Below are 17909 nucleotides of genomic sequence, written 5' to 3'. Positions count from 1 at the left end.
TGGCAACCGGAGCCAGACGTTACAGTACATCGCCGGTCGATGACGTCATCGGCGGTTGACTCAAATATGTTAACACAAAGCACGTTTTAATAGTTTTGTAAAATGTAAAAAGATATAAATGACCTTCACTGACGACGTGACAGTGAAGGTAAAAGTAACCTGAAATGTTCATTTATCCCTTCCTTCCATCGGTCCAACGTATTCACATACATTTACAATTGTTGTCTGCAAGTAAAACAAGAACTGCAGAAGGATAAAAATCGTTCTTTTCTGGCTGGAACAGATGAATTGGATTTACAGTATTTGTTCTGGGAAAATTGGATTCAGTTAACATCCGTTTTGGTTACAGTCGGGCCTTCTGGGACAAATCAATGACACTAGCCAAGGTTCTACTGTATAATAATATAATGAATAAATAATAATAATGATGATGATGATGGAACCCAATGTACCAGTTTACATAAATGTACGTATAAAAATATGACGATTTAAACAATGTCTTTTTAAATATATAATATCCATATAAGACAATATACAGTATATACTGCAAATATTACAATACATTTCATGAATTTTGAAGAATAATTGGTAATGAACTAACTCAAATTCCTACTGCATAAGTAAGTAATAAGTTCTGACTATGATGTAAAAATGAATACATACGTATGTAAATCCAAATACAATGTAGATTACATTTACTCTTATACATGTTTTTTATCATTCTAAATAAATATGTACAGTTGTAATCTTGATTTTTACTTCTTTTTTTTTTTTACTATTATATGGCTATACTAGCCATGCAATATAATAATATAATATTAAATATAATTGAATATCTTTCATATTATATTAAATCATAATTAATACAGCAAATTTAATGAGTTATATACTTCAAATATTTTTGAGAAATATATACATTTATATAGAACATTATATGTAAAATAGAAAAATATAATATATTGAACATTCATATTTGATGTATTTATTTCCGCAACATGACTGACGTCTCACGTGACGCCGCTGTGTGATTTTTGTTCAAACGCCGAACGCTGCAATGGATTTTTCTGGGTTGCACTGTAATGTGTTTTAACAGAAATGCTGAGTCACTGTGCTGACAAAGCATGATTTGGCTGATGTGTGTGTTGATATCGGAGCTGGCTGCACATCAGCGGGAAAGGAGTGCAGGTGTATCACCTGTCATTTGGATTGGAGCTGAGTAAACACATTCAGACGTTCTTCATGAAGACCTTCTCCCTCCACCCGGCGCCATTTTTGCTCTAGGAACTTCCCTGCAGGGTGCTCGTGTTTTCTCTCATCTTACATTACGTAACGCACGTTTGCATGAAAGGGGTCCCCCCCTGCAAAAAGCATCTGGCCGGCTTGGAGACGTCAGAGCGTCTTCCTGAGGCGCCCCTTTTATTCACGAACCTTTCATGGGAGGCGTCACAGGAGGGACTTGACCAGCGCCACCATGTGGTCCACGCCGCATGCTACATCCACCACATGACCCGGGACGGTCACCTGACACAAAAAGACTTTATTTACTGATAGCTTTTTATCCCCCATTACAATAATAATACTCTGTTAAAATAATGACAATTAAATGAACATTAACATTAAAATAATAAAGTCATAAATATATAATAATAATAATAACGATAGATTAAACAATACAAGGACATTTCAGTTTATTTTTGCAATTGTAGTTTTGCAGCAGTGAAATCATACAAATAAAAAAATACCTTGTGTTGATAGTAACAAATAACACCCATAATAAAATAAATAATAATAAATTTCTGTTTAGTTTTGTGGTTCTAGATTTGCAGCAGTGAAATAATAATAATAATAATACATGAAAAACAACAATGTTAACTTGTGTTAATAGTTAAATGTAATGCATTCACGCTTCCCTGAGCTACCACCTTATCGTGGTGGAGGAGTTTGCGTGTCCCGATGATCCCAGGAGCTAAATTGTCAGGGGTTTTTATGCCCCTGGTAGGGTCACCCGTGACAAACAGGTCCTAGGTGAGGGACCAGACGAAGAGTGGCTCAATAGACCCCTCTGACGAAACAAACCATTGGACCACGTTTTCCCTTGCCCGGACGCGGGACATCGGGGCCCCCCTCTGGAGCCAGGCCTAGAGGAGGGGCACGATGGCTAGCGTCTGGTGGCCGGGCCTACACCCAAGGGGCCTGGCACGAAGCACGAAGAAACGACATGGGTCCCCCTCCAATGAGCTCAACACTTATGGGAGACAGCCAAAGGGGTCGGGTGCCGAGTGAGCTAGGTGGCAGCTGAAGGCGGGGTCTGCCTTTGGGTGGAGGGACGGGTCCTGACTGTTGTTTGCACTCATGCGCCAAACAGCAGTTTAAAATACCCATCCTTTTTGCAGTCCCTACAAGGAGTGCTGGAGAGTGCTCCCTCAGATTCCCTTGTTCTGCTAGGGGACTTCGACAGTCACGTTGGCAGTGACAGTGAGACCTGGAGAGGTGTGATTGGGTGGAACGGCCCCCCCCGATCTGAACCCGAGCAGTGCTTTGTTATTGGAATTCTGTGCTCATCACAGATTATTGATAACAAACACTATGTCCGAGCATAAGGGCGTCCACATGTGCACTTGGCACCAGGACACCTGAGGCCGCACTTCCATGATTGACTTTGTGGTGGTATCATCGGACTTGCGGCCACATGTTTTGGACACTCGGGTGAAGAGAGGGGCGTAGCTGTCAACCGATCACCATCTGGTGGTGAGTTGACTCCGATGGTGGGGGAGGATGTCGGTCACACCTGGAAGGCCCATATGTATTGTGAGGGTCTGCTGGGAACGACTGGCAGAGTCCCCTGTCAGAAGGAGTTTCAACTCCCACCTCCGGGAGAGCTTCGACCATGTTCCGAGGGAGCCGGCGGACACTGAGTCCGTATGGGCCATGTTCCGTGCCACCATTGTCGAGGCAGCTGATTGGAGCTGTGGCCATAAAGTGGCCGGTGCCTGTCTTGGTGGTAATCCCAGAACCCGTTGGTGGACACCAGTGGTGAGGGATGCTGTCAAGCTGAAGAAGGAGTCCTATCTGGCTTTTTTGGCTCATGGGACTTCAGGAGCAGCTGACAGGTATCGAAAGGCCAAGCAGTCTGCGGCTCTGGCAGTCGCTGAGGCAAAAACTCAGACATGGGAGGAGTTCGGAGAAGTAATGGAGAATGACTTCCGGATGGCTTCAAAGAGATTCTGGACCAGGAGGGGGAAGCATTGCATGGTCAACACTGTATGGTGGGGATGGTGTTCTGCTGACCTCGACTCAAGATGTTGTGGATCGGTGGAAATAATACTTCGAAAACCTTCTCAATCCCACCAACACGTCTTCCAGTGAGGAAGCAGTGCCTGGGGACTCCGCGGTGGGCTCTCCTATCTCTGGGGTTGAGGTTGTCAAAAAGCTTCTTGGTGGTAGGACCCCGGGGGTGAATGAGATCCGCCCGGAGTTCTTTAAGGCCCTGGAGGCTGTAGGCGTGTCTTGGTTGACACGACTTTGCAGCATTGCGTGGGGAATTACCCCTGGATTGGCAGAGAAGGGGGACCGGAGGGTGTGTTCCAACTATCGTGGAATCACACTTCTCAGCCTCCCTGGTAAGGTCTATTCAGGGGTTCTGGACAGGAGGATCCGCCGGATAGTTGAATCTCGGATTCAGGAGGAGCAGTGTGGTTTTCGTCCTGGTCGTGAAACTGTTGACCAGGTCTCCGCCAGGGCTGCCCTTTGTCACCAATTCTGTTAATTATTTTTATGGACGGAATTTCTAGGCGCAGCCAGGGCATTGAGGGGTTCCGGTTTGGTGGCTGCAGGACTGAATCTCTGCTTTTTGCTTTTTTTTTGATGATGTAGTCCTGCTGGTTAGGCTCCAGCATGCCCCCGCGACCCTAATGAGGATGAAGCGGTATAGAAAATGGATGGATGGATGGATAGTCCTGCTGGCTTCATTGAGCCGTGACCTTCAAGTCTGACTGTATCGGTTCGCAGCCAAGTGTGAAGCAGCCGGGATGAGAATCACCACCTCCAAGTCCGAGTCCATGGTTCTCGCCCGGAAAAGGATGGAGTGTCACCTCCGGGTCGGGAATGAGATCCTGCCCCATTTGGAGGAGTTTAGGTACCTCGGGGTCTTGTTCACGGGTGGGGGAAGGATATAACGCGAGATCGACAGGTAAATTGGTGCAGTGTCTGCAGTGATGCGGACTCTACATTGGTCTGCTGTGATGAAGAGGGAGCTGAGCCGAAGGCAAAGCTCTCAATTTACTGGTCAATCTACGTACCTACCCTCACCTGTCGTCATGAGCTTTGGGTAGTGGCCGAAAGGACAAGATCGCGGGTACAAGCGACCGAAATTAGTTTTCTCCGTAGGGTGGCTGAGCACGTCCTTAGAGATAAGGTGAGAAGCACTGTCATCCGGGAGAGTAGAACCGCTACTCCTCCGTATTGAGAGCCAGATGAGGTGGCTTGGCTTGGTACCAAATGGTCAGGATGCCTCCCGGAAGCCTCCCTGGGGAGGTGTCCAGGGCAAGTCCGACCGGTAGAAGGCCTCGGGGAAGACCCAGGACACGTTGGAGACACTATGTCTCCAAACTGGCCTGGGAACCCCTCGGGATCCGCTGGGAGGAGCTGGACGAAGTGGCCGGAGAGGGAAGTCTGGGCCTCCTTGCTTAGGCTCCTGCCCCCACGACCCGATCTCGGATAAGCAGTAGAAGATGGATGGATGGATTGATAATCCATTCATAATAAATAAATAACACATTTTCTTTATTATTGTGGTTGCAGTTTGCAGCAGAGCAATAACACTAATACAATTATTTTAAACCAAATGAACAGCTTATTCAATTATATTAGCTGCAGACTACAGTTTGCACTGGTGTTAGAATAACTTTGTCATACATTTCATTAGATTGTTCTGGTACACATAATAACACACATATACATATATATATATACACATATACATACAAATATATATATATATATACAAATATATATATATATATACACAAATATATATATATATATATATATAAAAATATATATATATATATATACAAATATATATATATATATATATACACAGTAGTACCTCGCATAACGTAAACCTCCTGTTACGTAAATTCCACTGAACGTAAAGAATTTCTGTTAAGTTTTTGCATCGTATTACGGAAGAAATTCCATATAACGTAAAGTGTCAAGTCGGTGCAAGTTTTTTTTGTTTTTTTTTCAATCCTCAAGTTGGTGCAAGTTCAGACTAACACTTGGTGACGCCACGTTCTCATTGGCTGATTATCGGGGCACCGCCTATGCTCTCATCTCAGCAGCACGTACGTGAGTTTGTGTGAGAGACAGGCTTCTCCCTTCAACCTCCTTCCTCTTCGTAGTCGCCCTTAAACTAACTTAAACAATTAAGTTAAGTTACAAATTAAAATTTTGCACACAGCATTATCGTGTAGTGCGTGTGCGTTTGTCTGTGAGACCAGCTGACTCTTAGACTCTTTGAGTCGTGTTTCGACTCAGGCTAGTCCTCCTCCTCCTTCCTGCCTCCACTTGCGCTCCTGATCAAGACATCTCGTGAACGGTAAGATTGTTTTTGTTTTTCAGTTTTATTCATTTACAGTAATCTTATTTATTACCTTATTTTATATTGGAATGTTACTCTACTATGTTTATGCTAACGTTTGCGGGGTGAGTTTGGGAAGATCTTGGAACGGATTAGGCTATTTACATGTATTTTACGCTTTGTATAACATAAAAACCCTATAACAACGGATTATTTACGTTGTAGGGGCGTCTACTGTGTATATATATATATATATATATATACACTGCTCAAAAAAATTAAAGGAACACTTGGAAAACACATCAGATCTAAACTGGGGGGAAAATGATCTTGAATATCTTTCCTGATAATAAGTGGGTGATGTATTAGTAACAAAATGATGCCACATCATTTGATAGAAATGAAAATGATCACCCTATAGAGGGGGGAAATCAAAGACACCCCAAAAATGAAAGTGAAAAAATGATGCAGCACACTGGTCCATTTAGCTAAAATGTCATTGTAGCAACTCAAAATGATTCTCAGTAGTTTGTGTGGCCCCCACGTGCTTGTACGCATGCCTGACAACGTCGGGGCATGCTCCTATTGAGACTACGGATGGTGTCCTGTGGGATCTCCTCCCAGATCTGGACCAGGGCATCACTGCGGTACCTGGATGCATGGAGGAGATTCCAGGAGACAGGTAGTTACTCCAGGAGAGCTGGACAGGGCCGTAGAAGGTCCCTCAACCCTCAGCAGGATCGGTATCTGCTCCTTTGTGCAAGGAGGAACAGGATGAGCACTGCCAGAGCCCTACAAAATGACCTCCAGCAGGCCACTGGTGTGAATGTTTCTGACCAAACAATCAGAAACAGGCTCCATGAGGGTGGCCTGAGGGCCCGACGTCCTGTAGTGGGCCCTGTGCTCACTGCCCAGCACCGTAGAGCTTGATTGGCATTTGCCATAGACCACCAGAATTGGCAACTACACCACTGGTGCCCTTTGCTCTTCCCTGATGAGAGCAAGTTCAACCTGAGCACATGCGACAGACGTGAAAGGGTCTGGAGATGCCGTGGAGAACGTTATGCTGCCTGCAACATCATTCAGCATGACCGGTTTGGTGGTGGGTCAGTGATGGTCTGGGGAGGCATATCCCTGGAAGGACGCACAGACCTCTACAGGTTAGATAACGGCACCCTGACTGCTATTAGGTATCGGGATGAAATCCTTGGACCCATTGTCAAAACCTACGCTGGTGCAGTGGGACCTGGGTTCCTCCTGGTCCACGACAATGCCCGACCTCATGTGACTAGTGTATGCAGGTAGTTCCTGGAGGATTAAGGAATTGATACCATTGACTGGCCCCCACGTTCACCTGACCTAAACCCAATAGAACACCTCTGGGACGTTATGTTTAGGTCCATCTGGCGCCGCCAGGTTGGTCCTCAGACTGTCCAGGAGCTCATTGATACCCTGGTCCAGATCTGGGAGGAGATCCCCCAGGACACTACGTACACCATCCGTAGTCTCATTAGGAGCATGCCCCGACGTTGTCAGGCATGCGTACAAGCACGTGGGGGCCACACAAACTACTGAGAATCATTCTGAGTTGCTACAATGACATTTTAGCAAAATGGATCAGTCTGCTGCATCATTTTTTCACTTTCATTTTTGGGGTGTCTTTGATTCCCCCCTCTATAGGGTGATCATTTTCATTTCTATCAAATGATGTGGCATCATTTTGTTACTAACACATCACCCACTTATTCTCAGGAAAGATATTCAAGATCATTTTCCCCCCAGTTTAGATCTGATGTGTTTTCGAAGTGTTCCTCTAATTTTTTTGAGCAGTATATATATACTGCTAAAAAAAAATTACATTTTTACTGCTCAATTTTTTTGAGCAGTATATATATTTATTTTTTTTATTTATTTAATTAAAGGAACACTTGGAAAACACATCAGATCTAAACTGGGGGAAAAATATTGGGTAAATATATGTATAACTAATGAACACAATGAAATGGTTCATCGTTTCTTTCACAGACCTTATAAAATGGCAAACTATTATTATTTTTCTCCTTACCCGCCACGGGAAGAACTGGTCGTCTCTTTTGCCAATGCCTAAACAACCTCGGACATTCTTCCCCCACACAAAGAGCTCGCCGCGATCTGCAAGCGTCAAAACAAATTCAATTAAAGCAGTCTTCCCTTTTTTTTTTTTAAAAGACGTGTTTACCCGTCACGGCTGCAAAGTGACTGAGACCGCATCGGATCTTGGTGACGGTGACCGACGGGTTGAAGTCGGAGCGTCCGAACAGCGTGGGCGGAATCATCTCAGGAGTGGAGGATTCCGACAGCTTGGGGCCTTTTCCCAGAATCCCGTAGCCCCAAACAAACACCTCGCCTCTCTCTGGAAAAGACAAGGTTTGCTACGCTTGTCCTGTAAATAACGTTCAAACGTAGCCTGTCGCTACAATTGTATTTTTGTGTCCTTACCGTTGAGGACGGCCACCTGAGTGCCCCCGCATGCCGCCTGCACCACCTTCCCACAGCCTCTCAGTGGGATGTGATGAGGAATGTTGACCTGAAAAGGAGCAGAACGGGGCGGTATTAGAGCAGTGCTTCTCAAATAGTGGGGCGGGTCCCCCTGTGGGGGCCGCGGTGAACAACACGTATGAATTTGTCGTGCTCAGCATGCAATGTAACTCTTAAATATGCTTGTATGCTTCGCTGCTCTCCAATTTGTTGCATTTTGCTGGTTTCAGTATCGATTTCAGTCTGTACAGTACAGATAAATAAATACAGTAGATATCAGTTTCTCAATAGTATTTCAAATCCGGGGGGTGCAAAAACATTGCTGTCCCCCAGTGAGGGCATGACGGAAAATAATTGAGAACCACTGCATTAGAGAGGCGCATGGTACAAGGCCCCACCAAATCCAGTAGATGACACTGTAGCAGTTTTTGTAGCTTGTCACATAATCTTTTATTATCTAACATTATAGTGCTGTTTTTGGAGTCATTTCTTTTCTTTCTCCTGTCCTCTGTCCTAGTGCACAGCAAATGTTAGTGCACTGATGGATATGATTTGTTTTTATTGGGTTATTATGAGGGCACAGATTGTATTGTAAAAAAAAAAAGTGAGAAATATGTAATGTGACTAGTAAACAAAAATCCTAGCAATCTTACTTACAGTGCAGCAGCTGCTTGCTAATTTATTTCACTTTAATACATTGTTTAAAAAAACGGATTATAATTTATTATAATATTTACAAAATATTCTACATCAGATTTATTACTATACTGTACATATTACAGTTATTATTTGGTTCCAGACGCAAAACTGTGATAAGTCAACTTCCATGAAGTACGATTCTTTATTTATAAACTGAATATTTTTGTAGTTAGAGCATAGAAAACCAGTTTACAACCTTCTAAATGCGCATTTTAACATAATTAGAGCCCTCTAGACATAAAATATAAAAAACACCTCTCCGGACAGAAAGTGACGTCGGGGGTTCAGAGTTGAGTTGTAACATGGCGTGAGAGTAGAAATTTTTATTAGGGATTATTGTTTCTCCGGGTACTCCGGTTTCCTCCCACATTCCAAAAACATGCATGTTAGGTTAATTGGAGACTCTAAATTGTCCATAGGTATGAATGATTGTTTGTCTATACAGTATGTGCCCTGCGATTGGCTGGCGAACAGTGTAGGGTGTACCCCGCCTCTCGCCCGAAGGCAGCTTGGATAGGCTCCAGCATACCTGCGACCCGAATGAGGATAAGTGGCATAGAAAACGGAAGGATGGATGGATTATTGTGTCGGTTGTGAGATAATTTAAATCTGCAATAAAAGGGTGTCTAGTGTTGAAAGGCCGAAAAACACCCACTGATTCAAAGGTGCACTACTGATGATGTGTGCCAAAATTTACATCCTTCCCATGGCTGAGTTCCCACGCTACTCTCAACATCCCCGCCTCCTCATGTGATTACCATCTATTGGGCATTTTCCATCAAGTACTGTGTATTTATGAACCTACATATTATCACAATGTCTTGGATTGCATCTTCTGAGTGCCTTTATATTAGTATTTTCCTTCATTTAGCCATTTTTATTCTTGAAAATGCTTAATTTGGACAAAAAACATGTAAAATTTGCTTAAATATGTATTTTTTATACTAATAATAGGCCGTATTCAACCACAAAACAACATAATTTGAAAACCGTGATCGAGTGAAGCCGCAAAATTCGAAGTGGCGAGGGATGACTGTATACAGAAATGGTGGTATATATTAATTTAATTAGGTTTCACAAGTTATTGGTGAAAAGTAAATAAATGATATACAGGTACATCTCCATACATTAGAAATTCTTTGAAAGGTTAGTTTATTCATTCATTTCTAAAGTGAAACTTTTATTTGTACTTTTATAGATGCACTACAAAGAGTGAAAGTATTTCTTAATTTCTTCATCATTTTGATGATTGTTGTTTAGAGCTGATTAAAAAACCCCACCAAATTCAGTAGCTCATCCATCCATCCATCCATCCATCTTCTACCGCTTATCCGAGATCGGGTCGCGGGGGCAACAGCCTAAGCAGGGAGGCCCAGATTTTCCTCTCCCCAGCCACTTCGTCCAGCTCCTCCCGGCGGATCCCGAGGCGTTCCCAGGCCAGTTGGGAAACATAGTCTCTCCAACGTGTCCTGGGTCTTCCCCGAGGCCTGAACACCTCCCCAGGGAGGCGTCCGGGAGGCATCCTGACCAGATGCCCAAGCCACCTCATCTGGCTCCTCTCAATGCGGAGGAGCAGCGGTTCTACTCCGAGTCTCTCCCGGATGACAGTGCTTCTCACCCTATCTCTAAGGAAGAGCCCAGCCACCCTATGGAGAAAACTCATTTCGGCCGCTTGTACCCGCGATCTTGTCCTTTCGGTCATTACCCAAAGCTCATGACCACAGGTGAGGGTAGGAACGTAGATCGACCACTAAATTGAGAACTTTGCCTTTTGGCTTAGCTCTCTCTTCACCACAACAGACCGATGTAGCGTCTGCAGTGATGCAGCCGCACCAATTCGCTTATCGATCTCGCGTTCCATCCTTCCCTCACTCATGAATAAGACCCCAAGGTACCTAAACTCCTCCACTTGGGGCAGGATCTCATCCCCGACCTGGAGATGGCATTCCACCCTTTTCCGGGCGAGAACCATGGACTCGGACTTGGAGGTGCTGATTCTCATCCCGGCCGCTTCGCACTCGGCTGCGAACCGATCCAGTGAAAGTTGAAGTTCACGGCTTGATGAAGCCAGCAGGACCACATCATCTGCAAAAAGCAGAGACTCAATCCTGCAGCCACCAAACCGGAACCCCTCAACGCCCTGGCTGCGCCTAGAAATTCTGTCCATAAAAATAATGAACAGAATTGGTGACAAAGGGCAGCCCTGGCGGAGTCCAACCTTCACTGGAAACGGGTCAGACTTACTGCCGGCAATGCGAACCAAACTCTGACACCGGTCATACAGGGAACGAACAGCTTGAATTAGCTGGTCCGATACCCCATACTCCCGGAGTACTCCCCACAAAATTCCTTGAGGAACACGGTCGAATGCCTTCTCCAAGTCCACAAAACACATGTAGACTGGATGGGCAGATTCAACTATCCGGCGGATCCTCCTCTGCAGAACCTCTGAATAGACCTTACCAGGAAGGCTGAGGAGTGTGATTCCACGATAGTTGGAACACACCCTCCGGTCCCCCTTCTTAAAAAGGGGAACCACCACCCCAGGATGCCAATCCAGAGGTACTGCCCCCGATGTCCACGCGATGCTGCAGAGTCGTGTCAACCAAGACATGCCTACAGCATCCATGGCCTTAAGGAACTCTGGGCGGATCTCATCCACCGCCGGGGCCCTGCCACCGAAGAGCTCTTTGACAACCTCAGCAACCTCAGCCCCAGAGATAGGAGAGCCCACCGTGGAGTGCCCAGGCTCTGCTTCCTCATTGGAAGACATGTCGGTGGGATTGAGGGGGTCTTCGAAGTATTCTTTCCACCGATCCACAACATCCCGAGTTGAGGTCAGCAGCACACCATCCCCACCATACACGGTGTTGACTGTGCACTGCTTCCCCCTCCTGAGATGCCGAATGGTGGTCCAGAATCTCTTCGAAGCCGTCCGGAAGTCGTTCTCCATGGCTTCTCCGAACTCCTCCCATGTCCGAGTTTTTGCCTCAGCGACTGCCAGAGCCGCAGACCGCTTGGCCTGCCGATACCTGTCAGCTGCTTCCGGAGTCCCATGAGCCAAAAAAGGCCCGATAGGACTCCTTCTTCATCTTGACGGCATCCTTCACCACTGGTGTCCACCAATGGGTTCTGGGATTACCGCCACGACAGGCACCAACCACCTTACGGCCACAGCTCCGATCAGCTGCCTCGACAATAGAGGCACGGAACATGGCCCATTCAGACTCAATGTCCGCCACCTCCCTCGGAACATGGTCGAAGCTCTCCCGGAGGTGGGAGTTGAAACTCCTTCTGACAGGGGACAGGGGACAGGGGACAGTCGTTCCCAGCAGACCCTCACAATACGTTTGGGCCTGCCAGGTCTGACCGGCATCCTCCCCCACCATCGGAGCCAACTTACCACCAGGTGGTGATCAGTTGACAGCTCCGCCCCTCTCTTCACCCGAGTGTCCAAAACATATGGCCGCAAGTCCGATGATACGACCACAAAGTCAATCATGGAAGTGCGGCCTAGGGTGTCCTGGTGCCAAGTGCACATGTGGACACCCTTATGCTTGAACATTGTGTTTGTTATCGACAATCTGTGACGAGCACAGAAGTCCAATAACAAAGCACCGCTCGGGTTCAGATCAGGGGGGCCGTTCCTCCCAATCACGCCTCTCCAGGTCTCACTGTCGCTGCCAACGTGAGCATTGAAGTCCCCCAGCAGAAAAAGGGAATCGCCTGAGGGAGCACTCTCCAATACTTCCTCTAGAGACTCCAAAAAGGGTGGGTATTCTGAACTGCTGTTTGGCGCATAAGCACAAACAACAGTCAGGACCCGTCCCCCCACTCGAAGGCGGAGGGAAACTACCCTCTCGTTCACCGGGTTAAACTCCAACATGCCGGCCACAAGCCGGGGCGCAACAAGAATTGCCACCCCTGCCCGTCGCCTCTCACTGCTAGCAACGCCAGAGTGTAACAAGGTCCAACCCCTCTCAAGAGGACTGGTTCCAGAGCCCTTGCTGTGCGTTGAGGTGAGTCCGACTATATCTAGCCGGAACTTCTCAACCTCATGCACCAGCTCAGGCTCTTTCCCTACCAGAGAGGTGACATTCCCTAGAGCTAGTTTCTGTAGTTGAGGATTGGACCGCCAAGGTCCCCGCCTTCGGCTGTCACCCAGCTCACTCTGCACCCAACCCCTTTGGCCCCTCCCATGAGTGGTGAGCTCATTGGAGGGGGGACCCATGTTGTCTCTTCGGGCTGTGCCCGGCCGAGCCCCATGGGCGTAGGCCCGGCCACCAGACGCTCGCCATCGTGCCCCTCCTCCAGTTCAGTAGCTCATAAAATGTGAAAATGTGTCAAAAAGTTAAATATTTGAAACTTCTGCTTCACTGCAAAAACTTCCCGAGCCTATAATTGGTATCTTTGTGTCACTTGAACTCCTTAAATGTCATCATTTTTGCACGATGTTCTAATTTATTGAGATGTGCTTGTATAGTACGCTTTAATGAATGAATCCATTATTATCATAATTAGGACCTTTTACTATGAAAATTGTATTTCCACAAATGTAAAGCTCCTCCATAAAAAGAGCTGGTGCTCACTGGTAATAAATAAATCATGGATTGCAACATGAATGACTAAATAAGTACCCATGACCAGTAATAAAGAACTATTCATGTCCAATGATGAAGTGCAGGTATGTATAGGAAGAACTGTTGTAACACTGCCCCCTGTTGGACGGCCTGTTCCTCCTCACCTGCGTGGCCTCGCTGATGGAGGCCAGCTGGCGGTATTCCGAGTTGCCCCACCCGTACAGCTGTCCATCCTTGGACACGGCCAGACTGCAGTCTCCGTAGGTGCTGACCTGCTGCACCGCCACCCCCGCCAGGTCCCCCGCCACCTGGGTGGGCGTGGAGCACACGTTGTGGTGTCCCACACCTGCAATATCTGCACATGAAACAAATGCAAAACAAAAACATAATGTTTCGTGTCCGACCTGTCTGTCCATCTGCTCCCCACCCACAAGCGTACACCTGGCCCCCCTCTGTAAGGAAGAGGCTGTGGTCCTGTCCACACGCCACCTAGAGGACGAGGAGGTAAGACACCTGTAAGAGCCACCTCAGCCATTGTGTCTTCTTATTGGCCGACACTCACTTGGACCACCTTGCTGTTGCCCACGCCCTCCATCTTGTGAAGCATGTGACTGCCACTGTTGGGACAACACAAGCCATCACTTTTACAACTCAAGTCACGTTTTTAAACTCTTTTTGATGTTATGATATTTTGCATTTGTGTTGTGTGCTACAGCCGCACGGTGGCCTAGCGGCCACATAGTCAGGAGATCGGGAAGACCTGGGTTCGAATCTCCGTTGGGTTCTCCCCTTGCATGCGTGGGTGGGTTTTCTCCGGGTACTCCGGTTTCCCCCCCACATTCCAAAAACATGCATGTACGGATGTAGGCGACCACAATGTTTCCCAGCATATAGAACATTTTCTATTATTTTCCATTTTCAGTGCATGGTTGTATTGTGTGTGAGTGTAGCTGTTGAATTGTGTGTATAGGTCATGAAATATTGCAGGTAGATGTGTCTAATGTGCCACGTGAGTGTAAAATACTAAATGAATGTCCACACACCTGTAGGCTTCGTCCTCCACTATACGCCGTCCACATTGTCCATAGGAATTGTTGCCCATGCTGAACACTGGGAGAGGACAGAGACATAATAACAGATGGTTATGACAAAAAAATAGGGCTGTCAAAAATAGCACGTTAATGGCGGTAACTTAATTACGTTGCATTTTTCAGCCTAATTATTGCATACGGCAAGGCAAGCCACGTCTTTCTGTTATGACGCAGGGGGGCAACCACAGCACCTGGTGCGTGGACACACACACAAATGAACAAATTCCAAATCTTAATAAATTACTTTTTCACAAAATACCTACCAAAATGTATATACAACATGCAAAATAATATATCCTATATATATATATATATATATATATATATATATATATATAATAGGGGTGTCAAAAATAATGCGTTAACATCAGCAAATAATTTATTCCATTAATTAGGTTACATTTTTTTAATCATAATTAAGGCAAGCGCAACATGGCAAGCCACACCTCTCTGCACCTTTCCATTGTTTGGCCGCTTCATTGCCTTAGAGGCTGCCGTAGTAAAGAGTGAACTAAGTATAGCGAGATTTCGTCTTGGGCACCTGATCCAAGACGGCTGCGTAACCTAACCAAGCACAAATACCACAATTTGTTATGCGTACCATATTGCACGCTAACCAACCAAGCAAACACAAACCATTTTCTCAAAAATTCTGAATGTTAACCAAAAAACACACAAACCAAAACGGATGTTAACCAAGGTGCCACTGTAAATTAAAAACCATTGCCCTTCACTGATATTGAAAAGCGCATCTACATGCTAATAGACAGCATGTACGCTCGTGACGACTCTAATGGGCCTACCACACGCCACATGAAGGTCACACCAAGGACGCACAAACACTCACAGAGAGCCAGGTGGCCGCTAACGACACACAAACACACCCGTGCACTAACCAAACAGTGAGTCACTCACCTCCTTCCTGATCGGTAAGCACCAGAGAGTGAGCGCGACCACATGACACCTGAACCACTCGAGTCCGCAGGGGCTCGGCGAGGGGTAGCGCCACGGGCGATGGCTCCAGCACGTAGTCGTAGCTCTCGTCTACAAAGGCGGGATGTCAGACATGTTCAGGAAGACATGGGATGACATATGGAAGTCATACGGGATTTGTTCTATCGTTACTATTTCGCTGTGCTTTTGTATAATATAAATGTACCACCAGCGGGTGCAACTATTTCAGGCTCAACTAGTTTGCTGCCGAAAGGGGCATCCATACAAAATGCAACGAAATGTAAACAGGACAGGACCACAGTTTGGTGCAGCACTGTTTGAACTGAAAAAGTGAAAGAAGAATCAACAGTCATTTACAGTATATTATTATTATTATTTACAAAACATTACATAAATAATAATGGATGTTCGTATTATTCATTTTTAAATTAGCGCTTTCAAAGTTAACGCTCTTTAATGGCACAATTTTTTTTTTATGCGCGATTCACGTGCGCACGTCCTGTTTGACACACGGACCACACGGTAGTTTGAGGAAACGCAGCAGTGGATGTGGAGCCACAAGCGGGAACAAATATTGAGCAGAAATGGACATAGAAAAGGGTATTTAGAATGGTAAGTTTAGCTTCAAAGCCCTGGCAGATGGCTCTCACAACAAGACCAAAGTCATTTGTATCTACTGTCGCTGTGAGCTGAGATGTCACGGAGTACGTCGACTACCAGAGAGAAGTCAGAAGGTACTGGAGCACTGCTGGTATTTTTATATTGTCATTTATACAGTGGTACCTTGGCATATGAGTGCCCCAACTAACATGTGTTTTTAGATGCTAGCTGTCTCTCGGCTGACCTTTTGCTTTGAATTGCAAGCTAAAATTTGGGTTATGAGCGGCCGGCTAGTTACCGGCAGACATAGACGAGGACAGTTATTGGGGGGCTTGTGTCAATGTGACCATGACTGAAGACGACAATGGACCTAAATGGCAGCATGCTAGCTATACATCCATTTTCTATGCCGCTTGTCCTCACTTGGGTGGGGGGGTATGCTGGAGTCTATCCTAGCTGACTTTGGGCAAGAGACAGGGTACACCCTGGACTGGTCGCCAGCCAATCGCAGGGCACTACAGTATAGACAAACATCCATTTACAGCTGTGGACAATTTAGAGTCTCCCATTAACCTAACATGCGTGTTTTTGGAATGTGGGAGGAAACCGGAGAACCCGGAGAAAACCCACACACAAACAATGCAAACTCCACACAGAGATGCCCAAGCGGAGAATCAAACCCAGATCTTACGGATCTCCTGACTGTGTGGCCAAGATGCTAAACACTAGGCCACTCGCACGCACTAGCTATGTAGTCACCGGGAAAGATTTTCAAAACATCTGAAAATCATACGTACATTGTAGAGATCAAATTTTTTCTTATTACGTTAAACTATGACAGGAACAACATCAAATTAAAAGCACGAAATGAATACAGAGCCACCATCCACCAGTACGAGTCTGGAGTTTGTTTTCCAGAGAGGTGCGCCGCACAAGTATGCACATTAGCACTCAATAACATTATCAAATCTTATCTTTATGCATAAAAGCATAGCAGTCTAGATAGTAGACGATCTGTGCAGCATGGGACAAAGTTAGATGGTGCGTTCAAGGACCGTTAAACAAAGTAGAAGTCGCCACTCGCATTAAACATGTAAAACTGTGGGATTTCTAAACTTTATATTATTTTTTTAAATAAAAGAATGGCCCATATTTACAAAATTGATATCCCTTTACATAAAATTGTATTTAGTTATTTACAAATTATTTTATTTTTAATTTTTTTAATCATTGCGTGTGAATGTTTCTTGCGGCCCGGTGGTTGGAGACCCCTGCCTTAAAGCATGCTTGGGGATATGATGCGCTCTTTTACACATTTTAAAATATTGTAAGAATGCCACTTTTATAGATTGGCATCTTTACTATTATTAATTAATCTCTACATCAAACAAACGAAACCATTGAATATCATTTTTGAATCGTATCTTAACCCGTGCATCTAGATGAGTATCAAATCCACACAGAGATTTCGAGAGATATCCCTACTTACTATAGATAAAACGTCTTTCTAGCTGTGATTAACTGTGATTAATTATGAGTTAACTATGGAAAAAATTGTGATTAATCGCAATTGAATATTTTCAGCCCTAATATAAATATAGTAATTAAAATAAATTGTAAAATCGGTAATACATTTTAATAATTGTAAAATGTATTAATAATTATAAAATGCATGCAACTACTAGAAGTAGTAGTTTTTACTTTTAAATGTTTCCATGGAGTGATGTTCCCTAAACAGGGGAAGTTAGCATGCAATGATGAACAAGCTGCTATTAACATGTTAGAGTGCTCCTACTTCTCAACAAGAATTAGTTCATCAGTTACTTTATTCTGTGACAGTTGGCTGGTGCATTTAAGTGTAAAGAGGGTTAGCTCTGAGCCTCAGGC

General features: G+C 45.2%; 1 protein-coding gene across 7 annotated transcripts in view; it reads right to left on the bottom strand.

Moving 5' to 3' along the window:
* The window catches only part of rcc1l (RCC1 like), a 48603-nt gene that overhangs the window by 22268 nt on the left and 8426 nt on the right, over nucleotides 1-17909 (bottom strand). For 6 of the 7 annotated variants that reach the window (XM_054754724.1, XM_054754726.1, XM_054754727.1 and 3 more), the window contains exons 4-12: nucleotides 15384-15512; nucleotides 14421-14487; nucleotides 13940-13994; nucleotides 13782-13866; nucleotides 13542-13723; nucleotides 8060-8147; nucleotides 7800-7973; nucleotides 7647-7732; nucleotides 1429-1521 (exon numbers count right to left, since the gene is read on the bottom strand). In XM_054754724.1, the coding sequence (XP_054610699.1) occupies nucleotides 1444-1521; nucleotides 7647-7732; nucleotides 7800-7973; nucleotides 8060-8147; nucleotides 13542-13723; nucleotides 13782-13866; nucleotides 13940-13994; nucleotides 14421-14487; nucleotides 15384-15512 (944 nt within the window). In that variant the 3' untranslated portion in view covers nucleotides 1429-1443. The remainder of the gene's footprint in view (nucleotides 1-1428; nucleotides 1522-7646; nucleotides 7733-7799; nucleotides 7974-8059; nucleotides 8148-13541; nucleotides 13724-13781; nucleotides 13867-13939; nucleotides 13995-14420; nucleotides 14488-15383; nucleotides 15513-17909) is intronic. The other variant, XM_054754728.1, reaches the window with a different exon arrangement.

This window comes from Dunckerocampus dactyliophorus, chromosome 16, assembly GCF_027744805.1.
Source record: "Dunckerocampus dactyliophorus isolate RoL2022-P2 chromosome 16, RoL_Ddac_1.1, whole genome shotgun sequence".
Lineage (NCBI taxonomy): Eukaryota > Metazoa > Chordata > Actinopteri > Syngnathiformes > Syngnathidae > Dunckerocampus > Dunckerocampus dactyliophorus.
This window is presented reverse-complemented; position numbering and strand designations above follow the sequence as displayed.